The sequence below is a fragment of the Anopheles nili genome, chromosome 3 (genome assembly GCF_943737925.1).
Source record: "Anopheles nili chromosome 3, idAnoNiliSN_F5_01, whole genome shotgun sequence".
NCBI lineage: Eukaryota > Metazoa > Arthropoda > Insecta > Diptera > Culicidae > Anopheles > Anopheles nili.
Genome location: NC_071292.1, coordinates 73,015,267 through 73,032,570, shown reverse-complemented (window position 1 = coordinate 73,032,570; position 17,304 = coordinate 73,015,267). Strand labels below are relative to the sequence as shown.

General features: G+C 48.0%; 1 protein-coding gene across 1 annotated transcript in view; it reads left to right on the top strand.

Moving 5' to 3' along the window:
• The window catches only part of LOC128727617 (fringe glycosyltransferase), a 105,856-nt gene that overhangs the window by 1,198 nt on the left and 87,354 nt on the right, over window positions 1-17,304 (top strand). Inside the window, exon 2 of the mRNA XM_053821546.1 lies at window positions 7,058-7,465. Coding sequence (XP_053677521.1) covers window positions 7,058-7,465 — 408 coding nt within the window. The remainder of the gene's footprint in view (window positions 1-7,057; window positions 7,466-17,304) is intronic.

The following is a 17,304-nucleotide window of genomic DNA, read 5'->3' as shown; positions in this document are numbered from 1 at the left end:
GCGAGACACAGGGAAGCGCTTGTTTTTTTCTTTATTTTCTCGAAACAGCTAACCATTCTCTCAAGCTGCCGATCACCTGAAGCTGGCCTCAGGTGGGGCTGCCTCCGAAGACTCGTTCGTACGAGCCGCTGAAAGGTTTAGGGCCCTGCTGAAGGAACAAACCCGACCGCGGCACGGCTGCTCCTTACTCATGTGAGCTAAACCTGCCTGTTTTTCGTGGGTTCAAAACATAAGACAGAAAAAAAACTGGAATCTGGAACAGCATATCTCACGCGTTTATTTCTCCCCCTCACTCGCTGTAAAGCCGGTGAGGATAAAAAGGGGAGCTATCTTTGGTTGGCCCTTCTCGACCCTTCCTAGCGTCCTTCTGGGGGGCTTCCTTCCTATTTACAATTTATTACGGCTTGCAGCGCTTGCCGCTTGGACTGCGATCGGGTTTGATCTTTCTACCCCGTCCATGAAGCAGCATCGATCACCTACCGTCTGGGGAAAGCGGAGGAAACGTATTATTACGAGCGGCGGCATTCGGCCCCTCGATGCATCGACGGCGTGCACATTGATTATGTTGTGATAAAAACGCCTGCCTGCCCCACCGAGGCGGCCTCTTCGAGCTGAAACCCCATCATCAACGGCAGCTATCATCGGGATGATCATCTGATCGAGTCTCGCGGAGAGAATGGTTTGATCTTCGTCTGCCTTTTTGGGGTGAACCATCAGCCGTGAAGACGGCAAAGCGAAAAAGGCCCAAGGTGCATTTTGCACTTGCTTTCGAAGAGTTTGATAAGGTTTGTTTAAAGTGTTATTACACTATGTAGAGTGTACGTTTTAAAGCGCTTATGCTATAATAGGACGTCCGTCAAGAAAAATCGGTCACGTTAAGAAAAATACCAAACTTTTACCCTGTCTAATCGCTCGTACTCGGTTATCCGCGCAATCTGCAAACCTGTTATCGGGGCAGAATAAACTGTCCGAGTGAAAGAAAGGGCCACAAAAGATCGCTTGGCACGAACACAAAGAAAGCATTAACCACACCTGTCATCTTTTGGAGCAGCTCTCGAGCCACCAGTGATCTGGTGTACGCTCGAATTCCCATCGTTCGAGCAAAACACGCTCGCAAAAAATACACCGTTGAGTCTCGTCCTGCGGTAGAATCGAAGTAAGAGATGTTGGTTGAAAAACAAAAACTGGACCACTTCAGGCACGGTGGGTAGCGCAACCGACCTCAAATCCGTCGCCCACCGAGACTGAATGAGACAGAGAAGAGGGCAGCATAACGAGATGCACATCGAGATGCACTTCGGCGAGAGTGCATCGTTTGCCGGTAAGATGGATCGTTTGAGCTCCCGGCTGGAGTAGAAGTCCTTCAAACAAGTAGCTCATTAAACGTCATCGATGATGCGGTGGTGCGGGCCAAACCGGGGTGGAAAAGAAAGCGAACTCAAAACGGAACACATCAGACCTGAAGCAGAAGGCGAACGAAACCGTGGAACCGTTGGGGACGGAATAGGCCCGAAAAAAAGTCAGGAACAGGTTTCTCCGGTGGCTGCAGATGCGCTTTCGATTTTTTGGACCGAAATGAGCGGGGTGAAAAACGGAATATTCACCGATCCGTGGGATGGTAGTGATACCAACTCGTGACGTTTCTGGAGCAGTTTGCTGGCAACCGAGAATAAGACGAGCGCGACAAACATGCGATCGAATCTGATGGCATTTTTTCGGAACAGATATCCTCATTTAGTGTGACTGAGTGCCAGCAGGCTGATGTGAGTTTGGGTTCAATAACTTTACTCTCAAACATACATAGAACAAGAGCAGCATCTCAATAAATGATGGCAAATATGTTTCAAGAAACTTTTTACATTCCTCATTCACAACATTCGACCGAAAGGTTGAAACACGAGGGACGAATCAAGCAACGCTCACGAAATGCTAAAAATTAATTCGTTTTGTTCAAGGGGCGGCTACTTTAATTTCAGCCGATCGTATCGATTTAATCACTCGTGCTGGTAGAACGAAAAAAGAACGTCATTTTCAACACCTCCCGAGTGCATCGTGTACAAAGTAAACCAAGTTAGCTTAAAAAGCAACAGTTGCCCCCCTCTGCGATAATGAAGACGTCCCGAAAAAAAATCCAATTTTTGCAATCTTTCCACTGCTTCAATCGGCACGCGGGTTTTGGGTTGCATTGTTTGTGTTGTTAAAATTGTTGGAAATTTTTTCCGCAAACTTGCTACAATGATTTATCAATTCCGTGGGCAGCAGGTGGTCACCGGCATTATCATGACGCAACATTGTACTCACTGACTCACTGCACCCGAGAATGCTTCGAAAGCTCGTTAATAGACTGCTGTTAATTTCCTGCTCAATCGTACCACCTTCGCCCTATTGACACACGCCATCATCACGCCACAGCGGGATTCGGCTCTCAAACAGCATCCCTCACGCGTACAACAGGTGCCGGGGAAATCGGAGCCATCCTCCTTCGGTTTCAAAAACGCAAGCACCAGCAGTATGAAGTTAAACAAAAACAATGGCACAAACAAAGCGGACCCCGGACGGAGGCAAATATTGATGTTTGCTCGAGGCCAGCAGAGTCCGCCAACGCCAAAACTGGGGGAAATAAAACCTACTCGTAGTCCCCCGAAATCTTGCAAGGGTTCCGAAGGAATGTCGAATTGAAAGTAAAACAAAACGCAAGCCAAACAGCGAACCTACGGAAGGGTCACGCTCGGTAGAGGAAGGAGAGAGGTGAAAACAAACGACACTCGGTCAAGACACTTGTCCTGGACCGGTGTTTGATCGGATGAGCTTGTTCGCGTTTCAAGCACAAACTATGATTGTGCTCAGCCACCACAAGCGTGCTAACACCGATCTTCACGACGAGAGAGCAATTTAATCCAACCGCAATTCATTAGACTTACAAAACACAAGCCTCCAAAAAACCCGAGAAGTAAAATGTATGGAAATTCTGCCTAAGGCGCATTAATGCATGACATGCTGGTACCGAAGAATAGACAAAATCGTTGCGAACCAGAACACGAGCAGACGAGCAATGAAGAGCGTTACAGCAAACGGCACAAAAAGTGGCCGATACTCGCGCATTTCCCGGGCGAATCTTTCGAGCGAAACACGAAGGCGTCTTGCTACCACCGAAAAGTGCCGCCGATAAATTGGGCTAATGGAGATGCTTCCCTTCGCGCGAACGCAGAAAAGAGAGCCTAAACAAGCGAGCTTGCTGCGCAGGCCTCGGGTAGGCACGAATTTGCGAATTGCAAAACGATGGAGCCAGCGGGCTCGTTGTTTAATAGCACATTTAATAGCTGCAAGCAGAGCCGGTTAAGAAAACGAGTTCACGTCTGCTTAGAACATGCAACGCACGCCCGAAGGATCGAGGAAGCTTGGGATGGGCACAGCGAGCAGCGAAAAATATCACTCAAGGGCTGTCGTTTAGCCCAAAACGAATTCCTTCTGCACACCAGCAGCTGCCTGGGTAGATCTTCGTGTCGTTTCTTCAGGTCCGAAAAACTCCAAATCGATCAGCAGAACAAAAGCTGGTAGAGAGCTCAATGCGTTCAATCCCCTCACAGTTGCTGTTTGCTCCAAATTTAACCTCCATGCCGTGGTTATTTTCCACTATTAAGAGCATTTATTCGAGGCACCAGGCATGGCTCACTCGTGCGTGCGTGTGTGTGCACGTACTAGGCGGGATTAGAGCACACCAACACGATCGCGGTTGGGTTTGTTTCCATTTTCCCGCCCGGTGAGAGGGTATTTTCCATCCCATTCCATCGTTCGCTCTCGCCACGTCTCGAGAGTCTCGGAGATCATTTGTATTCTGATTGGAAAATTAGCGGAAGCTTTTAAAGGTTTGATGGGCCGGCGCGGAAAGTCGTGAGGAAGGCCGTAAAGGGACGCACGTCTTTAACGCGTGCGGCCCCTCGTACTTACCGCTCCTCATCATAGGTTTGCCGCTCCACAAGAGAAGCAGACCAAGGAAAAATAAATCTACTCGCGATGGATGCGTCCGATGCGGCGAACAGAAGCTTACGCAGTGGCGAGGACCGGATGTGACGAGGATCATATCTAACGAGACGAGCTAGAAAGACACGCTGAGCGATCCAAGCTGACTAATCGATTGTGCGGCCCAAGGCCTGAGAAGATCACTCGATCGCCGTTCTTTACGGATGTGTTCTGATTTAGAGACTGCCTAGCGAAGAAAGAGGTTTGTTGAACCAAAGTTCACAAGTCAAGCGGATCTGGGAACTAGTAGTATGCGTCGTGCTAATAGAGCATGCGATGTTTGTTTAATGATATCCGACTTATTAGCACTACTGAAGGGGTTTTTGAGTCATTATTGTTGCTCAAAATGTGGGAACAATACTAGATCGACCCTTATTTTTTAGCTCCTATTTCTTAAGAATTTTCACACGAAAAGGAACGCCACTGTTATCAGGCTCATCTTTTGAGATAACGTCCGTTAGGCTATAAAACAATACTCAAAGCTTCAACATTTTGTCAACCGTTTGTCTCTCCAACTTGGCTTCTCAGATCCTTTTTAGACAGTTGTCCACTTGACCTCGAGTCATCCACGAGCCTCGGTCCATGCGATCGTAAAACCAACGAGTGGTACAAATTCTAGAGAAATTGTAACAACCACCAGGTTGTTGGCTACGCACCGCCGAAACGGATCCTGTCTCGCATGATCATTTGCTTATGATTACCCAACAACACAGCACTTGATACGTTGACCTTCCGCCATGGCCGCCGTCCGGTCGCCTCTCGTGGCAGAACCCGGTTCTGACGCTGATTTTATTACGCTCTTTCGTATGTTCCGCGGGTTCGTTTGTTTCCTCGTTTTATGAGCCTACATTATGACACCCGGCCTAGGTCTAAGCGACCGGGAAGACAACAGCAACCCTTGGGCACGAGGGGAAACAACAAACGATGAACGGTTCAGGGCCGCACTTCAATTAGATCAGGCACCGAACCGTGACGAAGGGACACACATACGCGCATACACACACGCGTGCCCATATTACCGAACATGTAGGAAGACGGCAGAGAACCATCCAGATCAGTCAGGCAACGCACGGCCGCTGATTTCCCTGTTATCGTAAAACAAACGATTTGGACTGGCCGCAAGCGACGAACCTCGCTTTTACGCGAGCTCATTCCCCTTTTTCTGTTGTGTCTAATAATATACCTTCGCTTCGAGTTCGTCTTTGTGCTGCGTCTGGCATGCCACTTTACGGTCGCTGCTCCACACATGCATTGTCTTCATCCAATTCCCCTTCCCACAATACCGCGATGCCACCAGCCCATCAGCGGTGGTCCGGAAAAGCAATTGAAATTTATTCGAATTTAATCAGTGCAAACAGTGCGGATCGTCGATCGCTCAGGAAGCGGCTGGGAAGTTGGTTTTATAGAGGTGCTACCGGGACGGGAAACCGGACAACCTAGCTGACCATGACTACCGTGGGAATTGACCAGTCCCTATGCTACCTGAAATCACTCCAGGAGGCCTGTAATTCCTAGACCACAATTTTATTTCCTCATCATGGTATTTACAAACTACGTCACTCATGGCGCCGAGGTACGCGCAAATTGTACCGTTGCAAGTGCGCCAGTGGTCAACCACGGGGCGGTACCATACGGTGCAAATATGGACAGTGATAAGATAAGCCCCAACGTGTACCAAACTGAACTCGCTTGTTCCGGTCAGGTTTGGGCTTTCTTCTTTCACCTTCCCGAAGCAAACACCCCAAGGTGTGCCTGGCGTGTTCCGGACCGGAAACAGCGCCATGACGAAGATGTGACTTCGATCAGGAGTGAGAATGCGGGACGTTTGTGTTTGCACGCCGTTTAAAGGTCGGTGTGCAAAAGCCGGAACATTTGTTTGCCTGTCGGGTTTGAGTAATGAACGAAAGGCGTTTGTTTTTTGTAGCCCGCATACTCATGGCGTTCGATGTTGATAATCAGTTGAACGAAATTTCAAGCAATCTATATATTTTTATGTTCCTACTCAAGACAAAGGAATTACTAAACTGACAGCAAGAAAAATTCTGATGCAATAAAATGCTCATTTGTATGGTGCGACAATTGTAAGGTAACATTTTACTGCTTCTCATTTGATTCGAAAATTCAATTGTCTTGAGGAATCTAGGGGTTGTAAAATAATCATTTCCCGTAATCACATACCAATAGTAAAGATCGTAAGAATGGTCCAGAGAAAATATGCGATCGTTTGGTCTACTGAGAATCATTCCAAACAAACCCTTCCTGATCTGTCCCTAGTCCGTTAAATCGTGCGCGACTTCCCAGAGCGTCACCCGTGGCAAACGAGCAACCTGACGCCAATGTGACGCGTCGAATAGAACGGTTGCATGTGCGCACTGATTTTGGTGCCCTCGAAAATGGCCTCTTAGCACGATCTTTTGCATGACACCATCAAGAAATGACCGGCATCGTGATACTCCCCTTTGAGGATATGTGAATGTGATCTCGTTTCGTGCGATAGAAAAAAAAAACTATCAATGAGTGCATGCTGAGCGTGGTGCACCTGCTGTGCATGAGCCTTACGAGTCGAATGAAGCCGTTTCCAACATGTGCATGCGGTGCTACCGGTCGCTCACGATTCTGTGTCCTCATTGGCGTTTGTCGTGTATTTCGAGGTTATGTTAGCCGTCCGGGGAACTTGTTGGTGGACAAACACATCAACCGTTCCCCGGGTGACTACTGATGTGATTTCGGTGACAGTTGAACGACTTTTAATTTGCTTAAGCTCGCTCCGGAACACGGCCATAGGGAACTATCTCAAATGAACTTGTGCTTTATAAGCTATGAAAACTAGATTTAGTTAACTGTCGTACATTGTTATTTCTCAGCAAATCAGTGAATAAATAGCAATTTCTTCTTTGCTGTTTTTGATATTACGTGTGCCCAACGATAAGCAATTAACAGATTCTCAAGAAAATATTTTGGCTTTCATAGATACATCATCCGCCACCAAAAGTAAAATAATACAGGATAATAAAACACTTTTTCTACTTACCCACAGGATCTTCAAACACTCGATGCAATGATGCTCGATAGTGGTGCTGATGGCGTTGCTGTTGGTGCTGGTGGTGGTGTAGGTGGTAATACTGGTGGTGCTGCAGCTGCTCCCGCAAGTGCAGGTGTTGATCTCGTTGACGCGGCTGCAGTGATAAGCAAACGTGATTACAGTGAGCCTAGCGAGGCGCGTTTAGTGGATGCGAACAAGTTAGTGACGGAGCGTGGTGTAGAGCCGAGTCGTCGGACGTTAGATGGCAAAAGGATACCGGCACCCCCGGCCGTAACTGGCACCCCAAAACCACCCACCACCGAGCTGGATGATCTGCTGATCAGCGTCAAAACAACCAAGAGCTACCACGACACGCGGCTCGAAATGATCATCAAGACCTGGTACCAGCTGGCCAAGGAACAGGTTAGTCCAATATACCAACTTATACGACCGATTAGTAGAATTTGGCGAGTTAAAACAAAGGCAAACAACTTCGTTAACCACAGGCAAGAGAGACCAGAATTGTGGAAGCTCTTTGACAACTTATGCACGTTAAATGTTTCACCTCACAAACGATTTTCCTTTGTTACATGTGGAAAGGTATCTAGTCCGGGGTGGAATGGTTCTTTTTTCCATTTGTTTTTCTTTGCATTTCCATGAGCCAGTGCTCTTCGGAGCCAGCCCGATCGCGGTTCCGGCTGCCGGGTCCGTGTACCAGCAGGTTTTTTGTTTGCTTCTTTCAATTCATGCAGCAAAAAATAAACCAAGAAGACTGCACGGGACTCCAACCCGCGCGGACAAGCCGAGCAATTGTTCCGCATGACGAAGCGTAAACTTCATCATACGAAAAAAAATTCCCCAACACGCATACTCCGAACTCGCATTTTAATGCCCCTGCTCTAGTCCGCTGGCGGTGCAGCTCTGCATAAGTTTGCATTCAGCGGAAAGTTATTAAGGCGGGAAGTTCTTGGTATTTTCCCCATTCTGGTTCTATGCTCAAAAGAAAGGCTCATTGCTTTGTCCGGGCGCGTTAGAGAATAGAGCTCTGCCGCGCTCAGGGTGTGTAATTATATTTGAAGTGTAAAATGATAACCTAACGCACCATCATGAGACGAGGTGATAAGAAAACAAAAGGAGGCGCAACTCCGCACAAAGAGACCCACACCGACTTCTCACCCCATGCAGGCAGCACTTCCAAATCGGTTAATTAGAGACCGGCTTAGATGGTAAATCCTGCTCGACCCAGTTCGAAAGCGACCCATGAATGACTTTTCGTTACATAAATCCTTAAATGGCGTCCCATTTTTACGCACCCCACGAGCAAAGGGACCGAATTCTTGTGAAAAGAAAAATTGCCAGGACTAAAGGATTTCCCTTGCGATGAATTGCCATCCTTTCGGTTCGGTTTCAAGAAGCAACTGCCGTTGTAAAAGGACGCTGGGCCGGATTAGGCAGAAGTTAATTGAAGCAAACAAAATGAGCAGCCTTAAGTTTAATTCTTCTCTTCCTGCCAATGTGAAACGGATCCTTTAAACTCTTTTTACTGCTCCTTTTTGCTAGCCGCTTTCATTCCTTCCGTGGAGCCCAGCGCGGATTATGGTGCACTTGTGGTCAATGTAAGCGATAATTAAAAGCGACGGAGCCTGCCACCGGTCGACCGGAGAAGGGAATTAAAACTACCAACTTAATTACTGCCACGTGCAGTTCCGAGGGACTTGATCAAAGAAGGAAACGTGGATGAAGCGGCCAGGATTTATGAAAGCATTTTCTTGTCCTCCTCATCCGTACCTCCTAACACAAGGAGCTACGCGGTGTGTATTGTTGATAAAATGCAGATATTACTCAATGGAAGCCACCGGTCGACTTGCAAGTCCCACTTCAAGGAGCTGCTGCCTAACAATAAACGATGGAAACAAACGGAAAACAAAACGAAAAAAAAACCCTTCATGAACGAACGAAGCCATGCAGCGGAGGAAAAAAAGGCAAAAGAAAACAAACGGGAATTGACAACTTTATCAACCCCCGTAAGGCATTATTCTGTCGCTCCGTTCGCGATAGGGATTCGTTATCGTACAGATTAATTTCATCCAGCTTGGTTCGTTTGGTCGCTTCTTTTTCCAGCGGAAAGTCTCTCCGTGAAGGCATACTTCGTCGGCGAAATAGCAAGAAAAACTCGCAGCCTCGCACCCCAAGGTTGCAAAACATCCCAATCATTGGTGTTGATGAGGTTGATGGCTAAATAAAGCGACGGTTGCAAGAGCAAAACAAGATTCCAGCAACCCTTTCGAAGGATACGTGCGGCACCGTCGAAGCTGCACCGTCATTCGGTTGCAATTAAGACGTTTTTGCATTGCAGCGGTTTCATGGCTGTTGTGTGTTTTTTTTTTGTTCGAATGCAACCGCTTTGCTCCCGTTTTCCCGCCGTTGATATGATACAATTTCCAACGTGGTGCAACAATGACGCAAAGCTCCATTGTGCGAGCCGGGATCGCTGAGTTGATTTGTTTGTTTATTTCCCTGAATCGATTCACACCCGCGATAGCGTCAGAAGCTGGAAGCAGTCCTACTTCTTTTCAACTTGAGGCTGTGTGTTTTTTGTCGTATATCTCTTCTGCGCTTGCCGTCTACGCTTCTAGAGCATCAAGATCACATCATCACCGATCGAATTACTTTGTAGGAGTCGGTTTTAATTGGGAATGCTTTTATTTTGAAATACATTTTCGTTCGCCTCGCGACAACCGAAAGGCATGTTTTACATCTCATCAGCGCATGTCGTTGGGCTTCTAATAAGCAGGAAAGGCTAGCGGCCCGGTTTGGATAGCAGAACGCAGCGGCGCCTACGAGCTATGTCGGATGGAATCAACCTCGAACAGGCGACCAAGTCTGCCAAGAATGATCGATCCGGCTAGCGATTTGTTTCTCTTTCTGGAACCAGTTCCAAACGGAAATGTCAACCAACTGTTGTCCGGCTGACGCCTAATCAAATCAATCCTCGATCGGAACATGATCATGCGATGGAGATGCGAGCCGCTAGAGGAACCAGTTCGACTAGCACACCTCGTTAATCCTCACTTTGCGCATGATCGATCAATTCGGGTTTTGACAGGCGAGGTCGGTTGCGCATATCGCGATACAATGCGGTGTGGACACCATTTTTGCTCCATTACGACTGGCGCGAAGCTAGAAGCCTTCGTCACCGGAGGCCAATTGCAACATTCTTGCCGCCTGGGAAGCTGAGACAAATGCTTTAAGCAATAATCGAACCATGCAACGTCCCAATCATCATCCCTGTGCTCTCTTCCCGGTGGTGAGATATCTTCCTCGATGCGGCAAAAACCACAGCCCAACCATCAACTATCAACCAAATCGATCCCATTCCGTCGCAGCTCACATCTACCTGATTGAGCGAAACTGTCGGTTCGCCCCCCTGCCAGGCTGGCTGATGGAATCTACCATCGAATCAATTAGTTACATTGTTCCAATGGTAGCGAGCGATCGGTGTTTGGCTCTCTTCGATCAGCTGCCCTGCTTCCAGCTCGGTACCACCAGTAGAGGGTTCGTTCGATTTCCGATCTCCAGCTGGTTTCAATTTCATCGCCCTTCGCGGGGGAAATAAATTGCATTTTACTGCGCTCTGGCACTCGCGCAGTCCCAATGCGAATGGCCTTGGGACTGACGGGAGGAGAAAGATGAAATCGGTGGCGATCGGTTGCAGCTGCATCCTAGACGAATCGATAATGGCGCGCCTCTTGGGGCGCATCCCTTTTCGAGACACAATTTCATCGGTTTTATTTCACGCTTGAGCGATGATTTATTGGACGCGAGAGAACACGCTCAGGTGTAAGCCGTTCCCATCGCACCGGGGTTAATCCCGTGACGTAATTGAGGCACCATGAATGCCATCCATTCATTCACTTATCGGACGGAGAAGGAAAAAAGGAGACCCCAAGTCAACACTATTATCCTAACACGACGGGACCTGCTACCTGGCCACCGGGTCATTGGAAGGGTCAACGAACGTGATCGCACCGTCAGACCCGCGGCTTAGAGAATCCCAAAAATCCCTTGTCAAAGCACCCTCTCGGCTTTCCCTTAGGGGGTTTTGGAAAGAAGCGCAAACAAACGCGCGTCCGTTTAGGCTGCCCTAATGTGGCGTGTAATGGGTCGCAGCGCATACCCGCAGGACATAAGCGAGCAGTTCACTTGTCTACGCGCCCCGACGAAAGGGAACGGATGGGATGGATTTATGATTTGTTTGCCGGGCCCCTTAGGGTGGTTTCCCAGCGTCGCAATAGCGCAATGTGTTAATCAACGCAGTGCGGCTTCAATCGACGAAGAGCGAAGCCCTAAACTGATTTTAATTTGACAAGCCAGGCAGCCCTCAACAGCGCCAGGCGATGATGACAGTTTGTTTGATGTATCGGAATTGGTGCTATTAGCGTTCCTCGGGTGGCCTTTAGTTGGAGCTGAGATTTCCGTTCGCCCCTAGATCGGATGAACGATTTTATCACCAGTTTGCTCAGCTGCGGCCGTAATCAGTGCGATGGATTAATGCGCGATAAGAAAAATGATAAATCACATCACAAACAGTGAACAAAAAAATCGTTAATAAATAATCTCCCACAAAAATAAATAAATCGATGGTTTCGTTTCATAGCACGCAAGTAAAAAATAAAACTCTTCCGTTCTGCTTTGCGGTCAATAAAATTCGGTTCCATGCACACACGTTTCACGCTCAGTCAACCCGCAGACCATGAAATGATGCTTCAGTAGATTTTGTTCCCTTTTTTATTCGCATGCTGCCATGCATTCGCCCCTACCAATCCCAGCTGGTGAATTCAAGGTCACGCAGCAGCGCATCCTTGTGGAGTAGGAGGCGGAACCGAATCGTTTAAGCAAGAAGTTCTTCAGCCAAAATGACCCAAAATGCAAATCCCCTTCCCTCACCGATAGGGATGATTCTGCATACGAACGCCAAAATATGAGTGAATCGTTTGTTTTTTGTTTCATTTCATTCACCGCTTCTAAGCTAGGGCATTTGTGCCCGCAGCGACGAGCAAACATTGGACTACAGTTGTGAAGAAATGTAAAAGAAAAAGAAAAGCGGAGATTTTTCGTAGGACCGCCGTCGAAAATCGCCAGCGGCCAACGACGCGCTTTAGACAGAACGCAAGGTCCCGGAATGGAGTGGCAAGTAGTGAGGCACAAATGCATAGCCTCGCGCGCATATTACATGTTATGCTGGCGCTTTTTTCTTCCTGTTCTTCCTGGCCCCAGACGCCCTTGGTACGCCCGGATCGCCACGAAACGGCACATGTTCAGCCAAGCCACGCTGTTGTTTTGCATTTTATGCTTTGAGCCATTTTTGGCTTTGTGCCACTCGAGTGGAGCCCTTTCAGGCAGCCAAGCGAACGAACAGGACCGATAGCAGAACATGAGAAAACAAACCAGCCCCACCAGCTTCTTCTTCGGCCTAGTGGAGGACGAAAGGCGCGACACACGCGGTGAGGAGGAATATTTCTAAATAAGAAAAACTGCCACCATAGAAACACGCGAAACTGGACCAAGAGATGCGAGCACACAAAGCGAACAGCGAACGAAGGAAAAACGATCCACAAAGCGAGAGATAAAACGACAAACACAAGACGCACACGGCCCAGATACGGGTCATTTCAGTTCCACTCCCTTCGTTTAACCCTTCGTGCTGCCTTTGTTGGACTACCAATTTTATTTTTTTGTAATATACAACCACGCCGCACAAGTGCATCCATGCATGTTCTCATTTTTTCCCCGCATTCGGTACTTGGGGCGTTTGTCCCTAAAACAATCTCCGGAAGGAATGGCGGGTATGCATTTTATGCCTTCATTAAATTGCAAATGTACACACATTAACCGGGAGAGCCGCACGGGACAAAAATCATCCACCGGACCGGACTCGGACCCACCGATGGCAGGTCCAGCCACAACCCTCGTAAAAGGTCTACGCTTTTCATCTCTCCATGCGGGTCGCGCTGTCATCGAGCGGCTCATGTCGCCCGAGTCCGAGGGCATTCTGTTTCCTCCCTTCATGTTTTTCACTATATTTCCCCAGCTCGATCGAAACTAGCGATCGCGCGCGAACGATCGTCGGCCTATTAATACCGGGTATCGATGTCTCAATGCATTTACTGCAATATCGTGAACCAATCGTATGCAGATCGCCATTTTTTTCCTGCCATGTCATCACATCGCCGGCTAGAAAAAGCTGCGGATCGCGTTTTCGCTCGATCACTGCCAATCGGGCATCTGTCGGATTGCAAATAATCGCTGATGTCTTCATCGGGTGCGGTGATGCGAGCCGATAGTCCCAGGTCGTTTTGTTTGCGAGCGTACGATCAGGAGATAGCGCGCCGTTTAAGGATCGCGAATGGTGTGCATGATGAATGGAAGCAAACGGCTGCTTGAGCTCGTTGCAGGTCAGGACGTGAGGATGCAAATTTCTATCGCCATAGGGAAATGGTCAAATAATCCGAATGCTGACAAGCAGGATGACGAGTACGCGAGAGACCCTATCATTATCCTATTGCGAGCTCGATCGAAATCGAATCCTATGAGAAGGTATGAGAAGGCAGTGGGTTCAACTCTCCCTTTTGCTATAAGGCAGCTTCCGGCTTCGGTCATCTAGAGCCAAACAGTGTACGATTCTGCATGCGAAGTTTGATCCGGATGCCGCATTCGGTGGTCCGCGAAGCTAAGCCACTTCAATGAGCGCCTGCAGTCTGTTGCAATTCTATTGCGGCGATGAAATCCAACAACCTTGAACAGGCTTGAGTTCCAGAACAACATAGCGATGATGTTGTCTGTGATCGTCGATCTTCTTCGAATGTTTCGCTACGTGAACGAACAAACATCCAAATCTCGCGGTGGGCAATAAATTCCAAACGCGACCAGGAAATGTCTAATAAAAAGAGGAATCCTATGCCCATCGATGCCTGGTGGAATGGTTCGACATTTTTCGAAACCGCAACGAGTCAAATTATGCCAATAAATCCTACTCACACTGCTCTCGCCCATCAAAACGAGCACCGTTAGGAAGGAAATGAGTGCTATGAGAAGAGGATCAATTCGGATTTTATTGCCATTTGCAAGCTCTAGCCCTCGCTTCGATTCCCTACGTTCGGGGCTTTATACTGTCATTCATGCGAAGGGAGAGAAAAAAGAGGTTTTCCCAACACGCTACACCATCGGTTTTGTTCGAAAGGGAAATGATTGACCCTTTGCTGGGCACGGGAAGCTAGCGATCATACCGCTGATTGCATCATTTCCACCGAGCGAAAGGGTGGGCATTATTCGGGCCCTGCTTCGCGACGAACAAGCGACGAATGGCTCATAATGAGCCAAATTACGGCCACCACGCAACCCAAAAAAATACGCCTGCGCGCGCGCACATGAGATAATAACGTCCGCCCAAGAGCGAGTATCTCGCGTGTACGATCGGCTTTGGGCTGATGAATTGAATCCGACTTCGGGCAAGAATTTCCCGCGCGTTGGGAAAAGAAATTGAATCATCACCCGAAATAATCGCACCTCGGAGCGTGTACTAGGCCGTCCAAGCTGGGTTTCAGAAGAAGCGAAGGAAGAAGCGAAAAACTGTTCGGTGTCCAAAAAGGTGTCCAACACGTATGCTCGCCTTGCGGCCGCGGGTAATTGGCTTCGTTTCGCTGAGGTGAGGATTTTTCATTTCGGCTTTTCATTTAGGCCGTTAGCTAAGCCGCCTCTGGATTCCGCCATGGTCGGGTTGATCCGATCAACGGGTAATTACACTTCATTAGGGTTGCTTCTTTTCTATGCCAATCGCGATCGAGGCTAGTGGCTAGCAGACCTAGCCAAGATTCTCGTAAAATCGGCTTAACTTTGGAGCGCGACATAAACTGCGTGAGTTTATTCGCTCGCATACGGCAGTTCACGATGGTCAGTTCGAATATCGAATGACGTTTTGGGGCTTTTTTAGGAGAAATTGTAGCGGAATGCTGCCATTTCAAACGACAATATCGTCCTGACCTCCACGGGTTGACCTTCGGCAAATGTTTAATTTCTCTCTCCACACCGAAACGACGGCAATCCAACCCAGGGCGCTGGCTTCATTAGCATTAGGCGCTGCCAACCGCCAAATTCGCCACTCGATGACGAAAGCCACGGTACCGCTCTAAACGTTTTATTTCCTCTCCTGGGTCCGTTTCTAATTAATTTCCATTCGCTGGTTCAGGGCCGTAAAATGAAGGATTTTCTGCAAATTATTTTCCCATGCGCAACCGTGCGCGATCGTGAGCCCGGCGTGAACAGGTTGTTCGTCGCGCTTGTTTTTTTTTTGTATTCGTCGATGTTTTTGGCGGCTCGGAATGCGTCGAAAAACGCGTCTTTTTGTTGCTTTTAATCGGTTCACGAGTCCGGCGCGTTGCTAAAATACGGTTGCCCAGGGCCCCCCACAAGAGGCAAAACAATCTGGGAACCGGAAAGTGACTGCCAAAATGCTCCATGAATGCATTTTTCACTCCGATGGAGCACCGCATCGGCTAGTTCCTGAGCAGGCGTAAAGTAAAATGAAGGATAAGACAGAGGGAAGGAATAAAATTACGATCGCGCATTCATTAGGAAGCGAACATTGGGCCACACTTATTCGATCAGTGGTTCTTATGTTTTCAATATTTCAAACATTCAATATTCTCCACCGCGCGATCGTACGGTTCCTTCGCTTCCTCTGCCATCATGTGCGACTTCGAGCCGAGATGATAAATGCAAGTCGTTTTACAAAAAAAGATTAAGATTATTAATTTTGCCCTTCTCTACACCTGCATACCCACACCGTCATTTGATTCTTACATGCTCGCCTCGAAATCACTCAATTTAAGCCATCCAAATATGAGGGTGAACGAAAATAAAATACAAAAAAAATCGACGATCGATAGACTCGCTCCGCTTAAGAACTTCTGATGGGCGGCTGATGGGCGAGTGTACCGTGCTGGAGGTAGGAAGGATTTTTGGATTGTTTTTTTTTGTTCTTCTCTCACTCAATTCGTTCCGCTTGCGTTGGTCCGTTGCGATCGAAATGCCTGAGTCGGTGTGCACGCCTGCGTCACTCGGGCTGAATGGTCAATGAGGCGCGCGCAAATCAATCACGCGCGAGAACGCAATTCGGACGTTGCGCATGACGGATGAACCTGTGCGGGAAAAGGCGTGATCATTTATCGGTTTATTGGTCTGACGGATGACGCCTAAAGTGACGATGGAATCGTTGGGCAGTGTTTTTATTTCGACTCATTCCGGTGCGCGTGTCACTTGCATTGAAGTAACAGCGTTCCGATTTTAAGTGGAGCTCAACCGAAGCAATTCGCTTATGGGAGTTGCTACAATTAACAAAGAATTGACATTTAAAAGATCCTTATTTGATCACATTTCTTAGTGGATGCTTTTTTCTAGTGTTTGGAAAGACACACATCTATTTTGATATGCTAATTACGTAAAGAATATCGTAGTCATACAGGAACCTCCCTTCTTTATTTCCACGAACCCCTGCAATCAAGAATAACTAGAAACTATCCCGACCACCTTACGTAAACATCCTTGCCACCAAAAAAGGGAGCAATCGTCATCAAGAGCGGTGCAGCGTGGAACTTTAGAGCAAATATTATGATAACATTTCATCGGGTTAGTTACCCTGAGTTCACTCCCACTTCCCGATTAGGACACCGCTCGACAAACATTTCATCTGAATTCATATGAACAGAACGAATCTCAACACTGCTCGCTAAGCAAACCGTTCCAGTTCCAACGAAAGCCCTCTCCATCTCGCTATTTATTATTTAGAACGAATCCTACCCATCTATGGAGGATGTGCCTGTTTATATAACGCCTATGATTACTGCCGCCCGAGCCATGTTGTTCTATCGGCATTCTTTCCCCATGCGCCTCGTAGTTTTCTCCAACAACGTCCAGCGCTATGACAGTACACCCCCTAACCGGGCGATTTCCGTAGCCGTCTTCAGACTCATGCCGCATTAATCCGGGATAGTTTTCGATGGAGCAATTGAGTCAGCGACTCTACCATCGAATCAACAACGCGCGCTCTAGCGCTATTTATCCCCGCGACCCACAGCACTATGTCCTCAAGAGCAAAGCGCGTCGAGGGGATCAAACGCCGGACAGCTAAGGGACCACGCCACGAGTGGTCGGATCGTTGTCGAGATCGACCTCCAACTCAACGTCAAGAGTTCGTCGTTCTGGAG